Source organism: Nerophis lumbriciformis, linkage group LG17, assembly GCF_033978685.3.
Source record: "Nerophis lumbriciformis linkage group LG17, RoL_Nlum_v2.1, whole genome shotgun sequence".
Lineage (NCBI taxonomy): Eukaryota > Metazoa > Chordata > Actinopteri > Syngnathiformes > Syngnathidae > Nerophis > Nerophis lumbriciformis.
In genome coordinates, this window is record NC_084564.2 from 26,250,285 (window position 1) to 26,269,437 (window position 19,153).

The following is a 19,153-nucleotide window of genomic DNA, read 5'->3' on the forward strand; positions in this document are numbered from 1 at the left end:
TGTATCCCTTGCAGACTGTATTGATATATATTGATATATAATGTAGGAACCAGAATATTAATAACAGAAAGAAACAACCCTTTTGTGTGAATGAGTGTGAATGAAGGGAGTTTTTTTGGGTTGGTGCACTAATTGTAAGTGTATCTTGTGTTTTTTTATGTTGATTTAATAAAAAAACAAACAAACAAAAAAAACAAAACGATACCGATAATAAAAAAAACGATACCGATAATTTCCGATATTACATTTTAGCGCATTTATCGACATCCCTAATAAAAGCAGAATACAATGATTTGCAAATCCTTTCCAACCTATATTCAATTGAATAGACTGCAAAGACAAGATACTTAACGTTCAAACTGGTAAACTTTATTTTTTTCAAATATTAACTCATTTAGAATTTAATGCCTGCAACATGTTTAAAAAAAGCTGGCACAAGTGGCAAAAAAGACTTAGAAAGTTGAAGAATGCTCATCAAACACTTAATTGGAAAATCCCACAGGTGAACAGGCTAATTGGGAACAAGTGGGTGCCATGATTGGGTATAAAAGCAGCTTCCATGAAATGCTCAGTCATTCACAAACAAGAATGGGGTGAGGGTCACCACTAGGAATATCCGATAATGGCTTTTTGCCGATATCCGATATTCCGATATTGTCCAACTCTTTAATTACCGATACAGATATCAACCGATATCCGATATATGCAGTCGTGGAATTAACACATTATTATGCCTAATTTGGACAACCAGCTATGGTGAAGATAAGGTACTTTTTAGAAAAATTAATTAAATAAGATAAATAAATTAAAAACATTTTCTTGAATAAAAAAGAAAGTAAAACAATAAAAAAACAGTTACATAGAAACTAGTAATTAATGAAAATGAGTAAAATTAACTGTTAAAGGTTAGTACTATTAGTGGACCAGCAGCACGCACAATCATGTGTGTTTACGGACTGTATCCCTTGCAGACTGTATTGATATATATTGATATATAATGTAGGAACCAGAATATTAATAACAGAAAGAAACAACCCTTTTGTGTGAATGAGTGTGAATGAATGGGTGAGGGAGTTTTTTTGGGTTGGTGCACTAATTGTAAGTGTATCTTGTGTTTTTTATGTTGATTTAATTAAAACAACAAACAAACAAACAAAACAAACCCGATACCGATAATAAAAAACCGATACCGATCATTTCCGATATTACATTTTAACGCATTTATCGGCCGATAATATCGGCAGGCCGATATTATCAGACATCCCTAATAAAAACAGAATACAATGATTTGCAAATCCTTTCCAACCTATATTCAATTGAATAGACTGCAAAGACAAGATACTTAATGTTCAAACTGGTAAGCTTTTTTTCCCCCAAATATTAACTCCTTTAGAATTTAATGCCTGCAATATGTTTCAAAAAAGCTGGCACAAGTGGCAAAAAAGACTTAGAAAGTTGAAGAATGCTCATCAAACACTTATTTGGAAAATCCCACAGTTGAACAGGCTAATTGGGAACAGGTGGGTGCCATGATTGGGTATAAAAGTAGATTCCATGAAATGCTCAGTCATTCACAAACAAGGATGGGGCGAGGGTCACCACTTGGTCAACAAATGCGTGAGCAAATTGTCCAACAGTTTAAGAACAATATTTCTCAAAAAGCTATTGCAAGGAATTTAGGGATTTCACCATCTACAGTCCATAATATCATCAAAAGGTTCAGAAAATCTGGAGAAATCACTGCACGTAAGCGACAATGCGATCCCTCAGGCGGTACTTGATCAAAAATTGACATCAGTGTGTAAAGGATATCACCACATGGGCTCAGGAACACTTCAGAAAACCACTGTCAGCAACTAAAGTTCGGCGCTACATCTGTAAGTGCAAGTTAAAGCTCTACTATGCAAAGCGAAAGCCATTTATCAACAACACCCAGAAAGGCCGCCGGCTTCGCTGGGCCCGAGCTCATCTAAGATGGACTGATGCAGTGTGGAAAAGTGTTCTGTACTCTGACGAGTCCACATTTCAAATTGTTTTTGGAAACTGTGGACGTCGTGTCCTTCGGAAAGAACCATCCGGACTGTTATTGGCGCAAAGTTCAAAAGCCAGCATCTGTGATGGTATGGGGGTGCATTAGTGCCCAAGGCATGGGTAACTTACACATCTGTGAAGGCACCATTAATGCTGAAAGATACATACAGGTTTTGGAGCAACATATGTTGTCATCCAAGCAACGTCTTTTTCATGGACGCCCCTGCTTATTTCAGCAAGACAATGCCAAGCCACATTCTGCACGTGTTACAACAGCGTGGCTTCGTAGTAAAAGAGTGCGGGTACTATCAATCAATCAATGTTTATTTATATAGCCCTAAATCACAAGTGTCTCAAAGGGCTGCACAAGCCACAACGACATCCTCGGTACAGAGCCAACATAAGGGCAAGGAAAACTCACCCCAGTGGGACGTCGATGTGAATGACTATGAGAAACCTTCTAGCGTACTAGACTGGCCTGCCTGTAGTCCAGACCTGTCTCCCATTGAAAATGTGTGGCGCATTATGAAGCGTAAAATACCACAACGGAGACCCCCGGACTGTTGAACAACTTAAACTGTACATCAAGCAAGAATGGGAAAGAATTCCATCTGAGAAGCTTAAAAAATTGGTCTCCTCAGTTCCCAAACATTTACTGAGTGTTGTTAAAAGGAAAGGCCATGTAACACTGTGGTGAACATGCCCCTGTGCCAACTTTTTTGCAATGTGTTGCTGCCATTAAATTCTAAGTTAATGATTATTTGCAAAAAAATAAATAAATAGGTTTCTCAGTTTGATCATTAAATATCTCGTCTTTGCAGTTTATTCAATTGAATGTAAGTTGAAAAGGATTTGCAAATCATTGTATTCTGTTTTTATTTACCATTTACACAAAGTGCCAACTTCACTGGTTTTGGGTTTTGTATATTGCGATACACAATCCAGCCTATATCACATATTATTTGACACATAAATGATAACAGAACCATTTCAAAACGGGTTACAAAGGCTCCTAATATGTCTGCTGACATATGCGCTAACATATTGCGATTGTATCATTTTCTCAAATCTGGTATTGGTCTATCTGCTAATTTACTGTTAATAGCTAGTTACTTTTTGTTGTAATATGGTTCTATCTACACTTCCGTTACATTGTAATACGCATGTATGTTTCTGTTGTTCAGATATTTCACATCAGTTGTGGGTGATACTACAAATTTGGGTAACGATCCAATACCAAGTAGTTACAGGGGTATTGGTTATTCCAATGCCGATACTGATTCTTCAAATTTTCAAGGTCATTGAATGATTAGTTTTTGATCATTGTTATAATCAGACAAAAACGGAGATTTACGATGTAACAATATCAATTCAATGCGTAGATAATTTCCTTATTCCCTTTTATTACATATTTTAAGCAAACTAATATTGGCTCTGATTTAAATCATTAGTTTTTTTGCTTCGAAAACCCTCTTGTGTCCAGGAACTTATTTCCATTTACTGATTGACCATATACTGATACTATACTTGCTATTGTTACTGTTGATATTTGTATTGGTCCACCCACTTTTGTTTACATCCCAGAATTCTATCTATGCAGTTAGCATATACTATGGTGTTTAGTGTAGCATGCTAACCTATTCCTCCTCCTCCACTGACAATATTACTTGTAAAAAAAACTTATTAGTAGCAACGTTTGCTCATCGCTGTCAAGTTTGCGGGACATAGCAAAAATGTGTCATCAACATACATTATCACCAGTGTTCGTAATAACGGCGTTTGTTACTTTTAATAGTAACGAGTAATCTAGTTAATTACAAACCCCGTTTCCATATGAGTTGGGAAATTGTGTTAGATGTAAATATAAACGGAATACAATGATTTGCAAATCATTTTCAACCCATATTCAGTTGATTATGCTACAAAGACAACATATTTGATGTTCAAACTCATAAACTTTATTTTTTTTTTGCAAATAATCATTAACTTTAGAATTTGATGCCAGCAACACGTGACAAAGAAGTTGGAAAGGTGGCAATAAATACTGATAAAGTTGAGGAATGCTCATCACACACTTATTTGGAACATCCCACAGGTGAACAGGCAAATTGGGAACAGGTGGGTGCCATGATTGGGTATAAAAGTAGATTCCATGAAATGCTCAGTCATTCACAAACAAGGATGGGGCGAGGGTCACCACTTTGTCAACAAATGCGAAAAAAAAATTGTTGAACAGTTTAAGAAAAACCTTTCTTAACCAGCTATAGCAAGGAATTTAGTGATTTCTGTCACGACCAGAACAGGACTCTGAACACAGATGCAGGATTTGAAGACAATATATTTATTTGGACAAGGGAAGGGGTCCAAAACAGGAGAAACAAAACAGGCTATAAAAACACAACTGACCTGAGCTCTAAACTAACAAAAATATCAATAACTCAAAAACGCTCCATCTACGGAGGGAAAAAGGGGCTATGAACAAAAAAACTACTAAGTATAACAAAAGTCGCTCCAATGGAGGTGATGCTAGGAAGCTAATCTTACCTGAGAAAACTTACAAATCAAAATACTCCCATGGATCCAAAAGAAATACAAGAAACGTGGCTGTGGCTGTGGACAATGCTATGCCAAGGGAACGCTGGAGGTACGCACATGAAGTAACGAGACACTCTGGCACAAGACAAGAGGAGGACGAGACATTTATACACATGAGGGAGTGTGACACAGGTGGGAACAATCAGGCAATCAGGAGAGACATCAGACCAGTGAAACAGGAGGAAGGGCAAGTGACCTGAAACGAGAGGGAGAGTTAACCTTTCAAAATAAAACAGGAAATGGCAAGACAACATGACAACAGACGAAACCCAGACAAGACTTCACCCAGGTGTGACAGAACCCCCCCTTCTAGGGCCGACTCCTGACGGCCCAGGGACCTCAGGGTGGAGTCTATAGAAGTCCCGGATCAGGGAGGGGTCATCAATGTTCCGTTGGGGAATCCACTGTCTCTCTTCTGGACCGTACCCCTCCCAATCCACCAAGAACTGTCTACCTCGACCTCTTTTGCGTACCGCTAAAAGTTTCTTGACCTGGTACAGAAGTCCTCCGTCTACAGCTTCCAGCGGCGGTGGGGGGGGTTTGGTGGCTGGGACCATGGGGCTTTCTTTGGCAGGCTTGACTTGGCTGACATGGAAAGTAGGGTGGCCGCGGAGCGACCTGGGTAGGCGGAGGCGTACTGCTGCTGGATTGATGACCTTGGTGATGGGGAAGGGACCCACGAATCTGGGCGCTAATTTCTTGGAGGGAACCTTGAGGTGCAGGTCTTTGGCGGATAGCCATACTCGCTGTCCTGGCCGGTAATCAGGTGCTGGGCGCCGCTTCCGGTCGGCTGCTTTCTTGACCCGATCTCCTTGGCGAGCGAGCACTTGTCGGGCCGCAAGCCAAATACGACGGCATCGGCGCACCAGGGCGTGGGCGGAGGGCACGGAAACTTCTGGCTCTGAGTCTGGGAACACTGGCGGTTGGTAGCCATAGACACACTTGAAGGGGGAGAAACCAGTGGCAGAGGTAGGCAAGGAGTTATGGGCATATTCCACCCAGACCAGGTGGGAACTCCACGTTGTTGGGTTCTGGGACACGAGGCATCGGAGGCCGGTTTCCAGTTGTTGATTGAGGCGCTCGGTCTGGCCGTTTGCCTCCGGGTGGTATCCTGATGTCAGGCTGGCTGTAGCCCCGATGAGCTTGCAGAACTCCTTCCAGAACCGTGAGATGAATTGGGGCCCCCGGTCTGATACAATGTCTGTGGGAAATCCATGAATTCTAAAAACGTGTTGCATCAATATCTGAGCAGTCTCCTTGGCTGTGGGCAACTTTGGCAAGGCAATAAAATGTGTCATCTTTGAAAATCGATCGACCACGGTGAGCACCGTGGTGTTACCTCTTGAGACCGGGAGGCCAGTGACGAAGTCAATAGAGATGTTAGACCACGGTCTGGAAGGGATAGGCAGCGGCTGTAGAAGTCCAACACGTGGCCCAGAGGATGTTTTGTTACGAGCGCAGACCGGACACGCCTCGATGTACTCCCGGACCCCCGCCTCCATGGATGGCCACCAGAACCGCTGTGAGATCATAAACATAGTTCTCCGGACCCCCGGATGGCAGGTAAGCAGCAAGGTGTGAGCCCAATGGATCACCTGTGGGCGCAGACTGACCGGGACAAACAGGCGATTCTCTGGGCACCCACTAGGTGGAGGAGTCTCACCATTAGCGTGCCTTACCTCTCGTTCTATCTGCCAAGTGACCGCTCCAACCACACAGTTCAGTGGAAGGATGGGTTCTGGTACCTTGGCAGCAGGCTCGGGGTCGTAGAGGCGTGACAAAGCGTCTGACTTGACGTTGCGGGACCCCGGCCTGTAAGACAACGTGAAGTTAAAACGATTGAAAAACAATGCCCACCTGGCCTGACGTGAATTCAGTCTCTTGGCGTTTCGAATATATTCCAAGTTCTTGTGGTCAGTCCAAACTATGAAAGGATGTTGTGCCCCCTCTAACCAATGTCGCCACTCTTCCAGCGCTACCTTGACCGCCAGAAGTTCCCTGTTGCCAACATCATAGTTACGTTCTGCAGGGCTCAACCGGCGAGACAGAAAAGCACAGGGGTGGGTCTTGCCATCTGCCTCCAGTCTTTGGGATAAGACCGCCCCAACTCCCTCGTTCGACGCGTCCACCTCGACCACAAATTGGCGTTGTGGATCTGGTAGCGTGAGGATGGGTGCAGTCGTGAAGCGGCGCTTGAGATCCTGGAACGCCCTCTCTGCCTCCGGAGACCAGTGGAAGCGCACCTGTGGAGAAGTCAAAGCATGGAGAGGGGAAGCTATTGCGCTAAAGCCTCTGATAAATCGTCTGTAGAAGTTCGCAAAACCGAGGAATTGCTGAACCTTCTTACGACTATCAGGTGTTGGCCACTTGGCGACTGCGCTAACTTTAGCCGGATCCATCTGTACACTTCCAGGGGCTACAATGAAGCCCAGGAAGGAGATGGTGTCGGCATGGAATTTGCACTTTTCAGCTTTTACGTACAGGTGGTTTTCCCGGAGCCGTTGCAAAACCTGGCTGACATGGTGTCTGTGAATGTCCAGATTGTCAGAATAAATTAGTATGTCATCAAGATAGACGAAAACAAAATTGTCCAAAAAGTCTCTCAGCACATCATTAATCATAGCCTGAAAAACAGCAGGGGCATTAGTGAGACCAAAAGACATTACTAAATATTCGTAGTGGCCACTAGGGGTGTTAAATCCGGTTTTCCACTCATCACCTTCCCTAATGCGAATGAGGTGATAAGCATTGCGTAGGTCAAGCTTGGTTAAAACTTTGGCCTGCTGGAGCTGATCGAAAACCGATGACATTAATGGCAGAGGGTACCGATTCTTTATTGTTATGTCGTTGAGGGGACTATAGTCTATACACGGTCGCAGGGTGCCGTCTTTCTTGGATACAAAGAAAAACCCTGCTCCAGCAGGTGACGATGAGGGACGAATGAGTCCCGTCTTAAGTGAGGACTGTATGTAGTCTTTCATAGCATGTTTTTCGGGACCTGAAACCGAATATAGGCGCCCCTTGGGGATGGTAGATCCGGGAATGAGGTCTATAGCACAATCGTAAGGACGATGTGGTGGGAGCGATGTAGCTTTTACCTTATTAAAGACCTCCTTCAGGTGGTGATAGCAAGGAGGTACTGACGTCAAATCTGAGTGCTGTGGTTCTATGGTAAAGTGAGCAGAAACAGAGTTTATATTCGTGGTGGTTCTTGCTGGGGCACTAACCCTCATACACTTCCCCACGCAGTTCCTTCCCCAGCCCCTGATTTTGCCTGTGGGCCAGTCTATGTGGGGGTTGTGGTAAACGAGCCATGGATATCCCAATACCAGGGTGCGTGCTGGTGAGTGAAACAAAAAAAAGTTCAATAGTTCGTGGTGATTATCAATGTCTATGGCTACGGGTTCTGTGACATGGGTGATCGTGAATAAAGCGCTACCATTAAGGGCGCTAGCCTTAAGGGGGGGTGTGATGGCCCTTGTTTTTACTCCCAATTTCTTGGCTAAACCCCAGTCCATCAAGCTCTCATCGGCCCCAGAGTCAATTAAAACATGCATAACCACACTAATAGAGTCATTGGTTACCTTAATGGGTGTCAAGGTACGCACAGTAGCACTTGAGGCAGGATTCTGATCCCTCACCTGGGTCGACTTGGAAGGGCAGGCGGCCACGAGATGCCCCACCTCCCCACAATAGAAACATCGCCCCTCCTTGAGGCGACGTTGGCGCTCTACCAGTGGGAGTCTTGCCCGGCCCAACTGCATGGGCTCCTCTCCCCTCTCAGGCAGGGAATAGGGAAGCCGTACTGTTGGTTGAGGACCTGGAGTAGAATTGGCGGTGAGGGAAAACTGCGGCTGGTGGTCTGGATCCGTCGGACGGCCTCCTTGGAGAAACTTGAACTCCTGTAGTCGTTGGTCTGTCCTGATGGCGAGGGTGATGAGGTCGTCCAGGTTCGCGGGTAGGTCTCTGGGTAGAAGTCGCTCCAGAAGCGGGCCGGCCAGCCCCTTGAGGAAGACGTCATAGAGTGCTGTAGTGTTCCATCCGCTGTCTGCGGCCAGTGTTCGAAAACGAATGGCATAATCAGAAGCTGATTCTTTCCCCTGACGAATCCTACTTAGCTCTCTGGCCCTTTCGCGCTCAGTAGAGACAGGATCAAAAGTCCTTTGGAGAGTCTCTGTGAAGTCTTGGAGTGAGCTGCATATGTGAGAGCCCCTGGACCACTCGGCCATGGCCCATTTCCTTGCTCTCCCCGCCAGATAAGAGATCATAAAAGACACCTTAGCACGATCGGTGGGAAAGGCATGGGGCGAGAGCTCCAAATGCATCTCACAGCTTATGATAAATTCTTTGCATTGTCCGGGTTCGCCCGCAAAGCGTTCTGGAGGGGCCAATCGGGCTCCCACCCCACTATGAATGGTAGGGAGTACCTGAGTCATGGGGGCTGGCTGCGGCTCAGGCACATGGGGTGCGGGACCAGGCTTGGTCATTTGGGTGAACAAAAGTTGCACCTGTTCCGCAAGTTGGCCCACCTGGGAGGTAACAGCGGTCTGAAAGTTCTCTTGGATTCGGGCGATCCCCTGGATTCCCTGGCCCAAGACTGCCACCCGCTCCTCATGAGCGGAGAGGCGGGATTCCTGCGCATGAAGGGTCGCGGCCCACTGCTTCAACCCTGCTGTGTCCATACAGGCCAGAGTGTACTGTCACGACCAGAACAGGACTCTGAACACAGATGCAGGATTTGAAGACAATATATTTATTTGGACAAGGGAAGGGGTCCAAAACAGGAAAAACAAAACAGGCTATAAAAACACAACTGACCTGAGCTCTAAACTAACAAAAATATCAATAACTCAAAAACGCTCCATCTACGGAGGGAAAAAGGGGCTATGAACAAAAAAACTACTAAGTATAACAAAAGTCGCTCCAATGGAGGTGATGCTAGGAAGCTAATCTTACCTGAGAAAACTTACAAATCAAAATACTCCCATGGATCCAAAAGAAATACAAGAAACGTGGCTGTGGCTGTGGACAATGCTATGGCAAGGGAACGCTGGAGGTACGCACATGAAGTAACGAGACACTCTGGCACAAGACAAGAGGAGGACGAGACATTTATACACATGAGGGAGTGTGACACAGGTGGGAACAATCAGGCAATCAGGAGAGACATCAGACCAGTGAAACAGGAGGAAGGGCAAGTGACCTGAAACGAGAGGGAGAGTTAACCTTTCAAAATAAAACAGGAAATGGCAAGACAACATGACAACAGACGAAACCCAGACAAGACTTCACCCAGGTGTGACAATTTCACCATCTACGGTCCGTAATATCATCAAAGGGTTCAGAGAACCTGGAGAAATCACTGCACGTAAGCAGCTAAGCCCGTGACCTTCGATCCCTCAGGCTGTACTGCATCAACAAGCGACATCAGTGTGTAAAGGATATCACCACATGGGCTCAGGAACACTTCAGAAACCCACTGTCAGTAACTACAGTTGGTCGCTACATCTGTAAGTGCAAATTAAAACTCTCCTATGCAAGGCGAAAACCGTTTATCAACAACACCCAGAAACGCCGTTGGCTTCGCTGGGCCTGAGCTCATCTAAGATAGACTGATACAAAGTGGAAAAGTGTTCTGTGGTCTGTTGAGTCCACATTTCAAATTGTTTTTGGAAACTGTGGACGTCGTGTCCTCCGGACCAAAGAGGAAAAGAACCATCTGGATTGTTATAGGCGCAAAGTTTAAAAGCCAGCATCTGTGATGGTATGGGTGTGTATTAGTGCCCAAGACATGGGTAACTTACACATCTGTGAAGGCGCCATTAATGCTGAAAGGTACATACAGGTTTTGGAGCAACATATGTTGCCATCCAAGCAACGTTACCATGGACGCCCCTGCTTATTTCAGCAAGACAATGCCAAGCCACGTGTTACATCAATGTGGCTTCATAGTAAAAGAGTGCGGGTACTAGACTGGCCTGCCTGTAGTCCAGACCTGTCTCCCATTGAAAATGTGTGGCGCATTATGAAGCCTAAAATACCACAACGGAGACCCCCGGACTGTTGAACAACTTAAGCTGTACATCAGGCAAGAATGGGAAAGAATTCCACCTGAGAAGCTTAAAAAATGTGTCTCCTCAGTTCCCAAACATTTACTGAGTGCTGTTAAACGGAAAGGCCATGTAACACAGTGGTGAACATGCCCTTTCCCAACTACTTTGGCACGTGTTGCAGCTATGAAATTCTAAGTTAATGATTATTTGCAAAAAAAAAGTTTGAACATCAAATATCTTGTCTTTGTAGTGCATTCAAGTGAATATGGGTTGAAAAGGATTTGCAAATCATTGTATTCCGTTTATATTTACATCTAACACAATTTCCCAACTCATATAGAAACGAAGTTTGTACTTATAGGTCCGTTACAACGCCATTAGCGATAGCTTGATGTAACTAGGCACACTACTTTGATGTGGTTTTATGTCAAGGACAAGACAGCGCCATAAGTGCAGCAAGTTCAATGCAGGCGATATCGTTTTACTATTGAAAGCAGCAAGCAGCATGGCAGCATTGATATCAAATAGGAAGAGGCCACATCCTAGTGACAAAGCAGACAACAACATACGCACAAGTACACAATGTGAATAATCATGAACAGACAAATCAATGTTGGAAGTGACAAACTTGCCATCCAAACAATACACCGTTTGTTGACAATAATGTGTGACAGCCATGGAGACACATTCAATCTCTTTATTAACCAGAGGCAACACAATCCAGTAAAAAGATTCAAAAAGATCAGAGAGGATACACTCCAGATGCTGACTGCTAAAACTAACAAACAAGGAGCTGAAACCTTCATTGACGTCACATGGCACAAGGCAACAGCTTTGTCCTCTTATGAAACGTCTCTCAGCTATATGCCAGATATTTTAAGGTTTTTTTTTTTAAGTAAGGTATTATTTACTTTCCTTAGTAATTAAATTACATTTATTAAAGAGTAATTATGTTAGTAATTATTAAACTTTTTTGGTAAAGTAATGAGGAACTATAATTAATTACTTTTTTAAAGTAATTTTCAGAACACTGTTTATCACGATATGACAACTTCTATCGTTTATATAATTGATGTCTAAATCGCGCAACCTCTACTGGTTGCAGGCACTCTGTTTCACTTCATTATAGCACATGCAGGTACACAAAGTGAGAGATAGGAAAAGAAGTACAAGGCGTCAGAGAATGAATGTGTTTTGACTGTTAGACGCCGAAGAGCATTTGAAAACAAGGCGGCAAGTCATATTAGGTCGATTAGCCTTCTCATTTCCAGTTCCTCTCCTCGCTAATTAGACCCAGTGTTGCGTAAAGAAAAAAATGATCGAGGACATGCTTTATGACATGATGATATGTGGCTGCTGGAAGTCATTTTCCTGTGTGTATTATTGTTTGAACTATGTATTCTTCAAGGTTGAAGAATGAGAAAATGATAACACTTTTTTTTCTTTCTTATTGTCAGACATGTGAGCAAACTTCGAGACCTCCACGGCTTTGAGATCCTGCACTCCTGTATGAAGCTCATCAAATAATGATGTGAGAATAGATATTTTTTAACTACATATTGCATTATTTCATAAACATTCATAATGCCCTTGAATGACCTCTTTTCTCAAACCCATGTGGATATAACTAATTAGCATGAAGATGCAGCGACGGTGGCGCCAGTTCACTCAGTCTTAACCATATTAACGTGATTAATAATTTCCAATACCGCACCCGTCATAATGTAAATGATTGTGTTGAACTTGGTTACATAAATCCAGGTTTGTCCTGAATATGTCAACAGTATGGCAATTGTAACAATGTGAATGAGTGATGCTGGCTAAGCTGAAGCAACACACATGAATAATAATAGTGAAAATGTAACACGCATATATATATATATATATATATATATATATATATATATATATATATATATATATATATATATATATACATATATATATATATATATATATATATATATATATATGTGTGTGTACCCCGCCTTCTGCCCAAATGCAGCTAGGATAGGCTCCAGCACCCCCAGCGACAAGCAGTAGAAAAATGGATGGATATATATATATATATATATATATATATATATATATATATATATATATATATATGTATATACATATATATGTATATATATGTATACATATATATGTATATATATGTATATATATATGTATGTATATATATATATATATATATATATATATATGTGTATGTATATGTATGTATATATATATATATATATATATATATATATATATATATATATATATATATATATATGTATGTATATATATATATATATATATATATATATATATATATATATATATATATATATATATATATATATATATATATATATATATATATATATATATATATATATATGTATGTATGTATGTATGTATATGTATAAGTTTAAGTTTAGGTTTGTAGTAGAGATGTCCGATAATATCGGACTGCCGATATTATCGGCCAATAAATGCTTTAAAATGTAATATCGGAAGTGATCGGTATCGAATTCAAAAAGTCAAACTTATGACTTTTTAAAACGCCGCTGTACGGAGTGGTACACGGATGTAGGGAGAAGTACAGAGGACCATAAACCTTAAAGGCACTGCCTTGGCGTGCCGGCCCAATCACATAATATCTACGGCTTTTCACACACACAAGTGAATGCAAAGCACACTTGGTCAACAGACATACAGGTCACACTGAGGGTGGCCGTATAAACAACTTTAACACTGTTACAAATATGCGCCACACTGTGAACCCACACCAAACAAGAATGACAAACACATTTCGGGAGAACATCCGCACCACACCGTAACACAACATAAACACAACAGAACAAATACCCAGAACCCCTTGCAGCACTAACTCTCCCGGGACGATACAATATACACCCCCTGCTACCCCCCCCAACCTCGCCCACCTCAACCTCCTCATGCTCACTCACGGAGAGTTTGTCCCAAATTCCATGCTGCTGTTTTGAGGCATGTTAAAAAAAATAATGCACTTTGTGACTTCAATAATAAATATGGCAGTGCCATGGTGGCATTTTTTTTCCATAACTTGAGTTGATTTATTTTGGAAAAACTTGTTACATTGTTTAATGCATCCAGCGGGGCATCACAACAAAATTAGGCATAATAATGGGTTAATTCTACAACTGTATGTATCGGTATCGGTTGATATCGGAATCGGTAATTAAGAGTTGGACAATATCGGAATATCGGATATCGGCAAAAAAGCCATTATCGGACATCTCTAGTTTTTAGTGTTCTTAACATTCCACAGATGTTTGCTCTTTTGACACTTAAGTCAAGTGAATTTTATGAATAATTGATCCCTTTTCTTTATTGCACTCGTGTTAATAATCTTAAATTAAACAAATGTGCTTGCGAGAGTTGCAGATAAAAGAAAAGTCCCCTACTGCAAAATAAAAAAAGGGATTCCTCGGTCGAAACACCAGAGAGCTGGACTCTTTGTGTTTGACAACACAACCAACCCACTTGGGGAAGGTCAGTGCTTGACTGCTGAAAGCTAAATATTTACACCCGCTATTTGGATATGTGCGACTGCTGTTGGGATAAATATTGGCTGTTTTCGCTGCCCAGGACAAGACAACATTGTGAAAAGTAGGAATGCAGAGAATTGTGCAAAAATATATATTTTGGAAAAAATTGCATAATTGAAGCAAATGCACCCCATTTTATTATATCTACATTTATTTTATTAGAACTTTTAATTAACTTAAGTATATCAACGTAACGTATATATGTGTGTGTGTATATATATATATATATATATATATATATATATATATATATACATATATATATATATATATATATATATATATGTATGTATATATACTTATATATATGTGTATACATGTATGTATATATATATATATATATATATATATATATATATATATATATATATACATACACATACAAAGACATGCACCTGGGGATAGGTTGATTGGCAACACTAAATGGTCCCTAGTGTGTAAATGTGAGTGTGAATGTTGTCTGTCTATCTGTGTTGGCCCTGTGATGAGGTGGCGACTTGTCCAGGGTGCACCCCGCCTTCCGCCCAAATGCAGCTGAGATAGGCTCCAGCACCCCCCGCGACCCCAAAAGGGACAAGCGGTAGAAAATGGATGGATGGATATATATTATATATATATATATATATATATATATATATATATATATATATATATATGCATATATATATATATATATATATATATATATATATATATATATATATATATATATATATATATATATGCATATATATATATATATATATATATATATATATATATATATATATATATATATATATATATATATATATATATATATATATATATACACACACACATGCACATAGAAAAAGCAAATACAAATGATCTTAAGAGTAATTTTTGTTGGAAAAAAGCAGTTAACAAGTTAAAAAACTGTTTAAACAATTCAAAGTCTCATGCTGGGTCAAAAGCCAGTAAGTATAAATTAAAAGAGTCTCCTATAACACATGCAGCCTATTATTAGCACTGTGTCAAAAACCGCTGTGGTTGTAGGCAACTTCCTGATGTAGTTTTGTATTACTGTAACAAGATCGATTTTATTTTGCTGCATTAGATTAAAAGTGGTCAGCACCCAGCAGCCTTATCTACTATACCTTTGCGTGCGCACACCAATGTTGGGTGGACATAGAAAAGCTTATCAACTGAAATACTGTATATCTACCAGTAATTCTGTCTGTTTTTATTATGGAAGTAACTTTTGCGAATACAAACTATAGAGCGGTGCAATAATGAGTATACTGTGTTGCCCTTGTACATTTGCTGTTTTCTGCACTAGGGCAAATTAAGATCTCTGTGCCAACCCCTATTTGAGCAGCAACAATTAATCTCAGGTGGGCTTATTATGTTGCAGTTCCATCTGCATTGTTTCCGAAACAGATAGCTGTCAGGCTAACAATGCTTAGTTTTTTTTAAACATGTATAACCACATATTTTAAACTAAAGTGCTTCCAATATGGTGGCGTGTACTGCAAAAAGTCAGTGTTCAAAAACAAGAAAAAAAATACAAAAATTAGGGGTATTTTACCTGAACTAAGTAAAATTATCTGCCAATAGAACAAGAAAATTTGGCTTGTCAAGACTTTCCAAAACAAGTAAAATTAGCTAACCTCAATGAACCCAAAAATACCTTAAAATAAGTATTTTCTCACTAATAACAAGTGTACTTTTCTTGATAGAAAAAAAAGAGACCTTTTTGCTCAATATGTTGACAAATATTCTTAAATTAAGTAAATGCTAGTGCCATTATCTTGACATAATGATATGCGCTTTCTTGAAACCAGCAAACTTATACTAAAAACTAATCTATTGTTCTTAATGGAAAAGCAACATGGCAACCGCTTGTTACTCTTGGGCTCTCCTAGCCGCTCAGGCAAATCATATTGTCTAAAAATGCATTTTTCCATCTATAACATGACATCATCGCGCCAAGTGCGTGCTCTTTCAGTCAATTAGTGCGCATGTATACAACCTGGCCACCGTCCAAAAAATTTTTAATTGTAATTTTGAGGAATTTACCTGAATGTGCATGAACTATTTCTGTTCAAAATTGTTATAAATGTCACATGTTAAATGTTTAAATATTAACTGTCAGTTTACTGCACTGTGCCAACTGTACTACTATATGAGTACGTATGTTCTATTGTTTCATTGAAAATAAAACCGCAAAGTCCATTTGTTTGTCATCTGTTTTAATTATGAGACACAATTGTGTCAAAGTCATGATTTTTCTTTTTCATGCTTGAAATAAGAAATTATTACTTGAAAAAAGTAGTTTTGGTCTTGTGAGTGTTGATGACACAGCTTTGCAACTCTTGATATTCTAGTTTCAAGCATGTTTTACTCAATATAGGTCATCAAATCTCAGCAACAAGCTGTAATATCTTACTGAGATCATTTAGGACCAAAACACGTAAAACAAGTAAAACACTCCAACATAAAATCTGCATAGCGAGAAGAATTATCTTATTAGACAGAAAATAAGTAAATGTCACCCTTATTTGAGATATTTAATCTTACTTAGATTTCAGTTTTTGCAGTGTGTATCCAGGGAATTTTTTGTCCATTTATCCAGGAGAACCATTGTAAGGTCAGAAGCTAGCTCCCACACCAAATTTCAACTTCCTAAACTGTTCCTGAAAAAGTTAAAAGCAGATGATCGCCTAAAATGTCCAGGCGTTTTTAACGATGTGTTGTGAAGCCTGCCTTTAAAAAAAATGTTTTAACAAAGTTGTTCAATGCCGTGGAGGCCGTTTACACAGTGCTGTGTGTGAATGCTTTTGTTCAGAATAATATACGAATCGACTCAACCACCACAATGAAATAATGGTCCTGAAAACCAAAAGGGAGGCTTGAGAAAAATGACTGTTGAGAAACCAAGGAGGATGTGTGTGTGTGCTTGTTTGGGTGCGTTTGTGTGTGTGTGTGTGTGTGTGTGTTGACAGTGCGAGAGTGGAAATCAGGTAAGGTGAAAGTGAATCGTGCAAACCAGTAAAACCAGAGAAAAGGTGATTACAAGCAGCCTCATTACGCTAGATAATTGGATCTGACGTTCACATCCAAGTCCTTAAGCACATAATTGCACAGCAAGAATCTTTATGGAAATAGAAAAGGAAGGTTATTGACCTTGGCATTAACAATGGTTTGGTTTGAACATCTGCCCATCCATTTTTTTTAACACTTGTCCCTCTCGGGTCACTGGTGTGCCGGAGCCTATACCAAGGTACACCCTGGACAAGTCGCCACCTCATAGCTGGGCTAGTTTCAACATGCTTTGACTAAGTTACAGTCCATGGAAGTACATCACATGTTTACACTAATACAATTCAACGTAGCCAAAATGTTGCCAATTGTACCCATTTCTGTGTAACATTGGCTTTTTTTTGTCTTCCTCCTTTGTTTTGCATTTTTTTGTATTATTTCTACTTTATTAAAATAAAATGTTTTTGTTCCTCCGGCCTTCCACCATACGCAGCCATAACAGGGAGAAACATATCTTATTTAAAGGCCTACTGAAATGCGATTTTCTTATTTAAACGGGGATAGCAGGTCCATTCTATGTGTCATACTTGATCATGTCGCGATATTGCCATATTTTTGCTGAAAAGATTTAGTAGAGAACATCAACGATAAAGTTCACAACTTTTGGTCGCTGATAAAAAAGCCTTGCCTGTACCGGAAATAGCAGACGAGTAGCGTGACGTCACAGGTTGTGGAGCTCCTCACATCTGCACATTGTTTACAATCATGGCCACCAGCAGCGAGAGCGATTCGGACCGAGAAAGCGACGATTTCCCCATTAATTTGAGCAAGGATGAAAGATGTGTGGATGAGGAAAGTGAGAGTGAAGGACTAGAGGGCAGTGGGAGCGATTCAGATAGGGAAGATGCTGTGAGAGGCGGGTGGGACCTGATATTCAGCTGGGAATGACTAAAACAGTAAATAAACACAAGACATATATATACTCTATTAGCCACAACACCACCAGGCTTATATTTAATATGCCACAAATTAATCCCGCATAACAAACACCTCCCCCCTCCCGTCCATATAACCCGCCAATACAACTCAAACACCTGCACAACACACTCAATCCCACAGCCCAAAGTACCGTTCACCCCCCCGAAGTTCATACAGCACATATATTTCCCCAAAGTGCCCAACAATAGAACAATGTGATTGTTTATGCCCGATTGTAGCTGAGATAAGCTCCAGCGCCCCCCGCGACCCCAAAAGGGAATAAGCGGTAGAAAATGGATGGATGGATGGAAACAATGTGATTGTCTTGAAAAGATTTCAAGGAAACAAACCTGAGTGATATGTTTTGTTTGTCGCTTTTTGCATTTAGGGCTGGAAAGGAAGATTTGTCAAGGTTACCACGCAAACAAAGGGGCTCGACTGTGAAATCCTGCGCTGAAACATCACTTGAGAGAGAATCCACAGTGACTAACACACATGCACCGTCAAGTGACCCTTTGACAGCATACAGATACATCTTGCCTTGCATTTCAATGAATGATTAACAGCACCCCTTGAGCCTAATGTTCATTTGTCCCACAGACACATTAAAGCCCTCAATCTGCTCCACACTGTACATGGTAATGGGCATTTGCAGATAGAAGGTTGGCGCTTTCTGTCCTTATCTCTATCTAATGTACGATAACCTGGTAGCGCAGAGTAATGATGACAAATGATCTCAGGGCAGTAATGAAAAGAGGGAAGCAATAAGTGTCCATTAGCTGCCATGTGATCCATCTTCCAAGGAGAGGAAACATTTTGACCAAGAAAGAGGTCATCTGGTGATAGTCCAGAATTTTGAACAAGCCATCTAGCGGCTTATCCAGGTTTTTAAGGCAGCGGTCTTAAAGAGGG

The 19,153-nt window shown here is 40.8% G+C and overlaps 1 protein-coding gene across 1 annotated transcript in view; it reads left to right on the forward strand.

Annotated features, from left to right (window-relative positions):
- The window catches only part of ttc12 (tetratricopeptide repeat domain 12), a 106,568-nt gene extending 87,759 nt beyond the window's left edge, over positions 1–18,809 (forward strand). Inside the window, exons 21-22 of the mRNA XM_061972979.1 lie at positions 12,137–12,210; positions 18,630–18,809. Coding sequence (XP_061828963.1) covers positions 12,137–12,206 — 70 coding nt within the window. The 3' untranslated portion in view covers positions 12,207–12,210; positions 18,630–18,809. The remainder of the gene's footprint in view (positions 1–12,136; positions 12,211–18,629) is intronic.
- Positions 18,810–19,153: the final 344 nt, after the last annotated feature.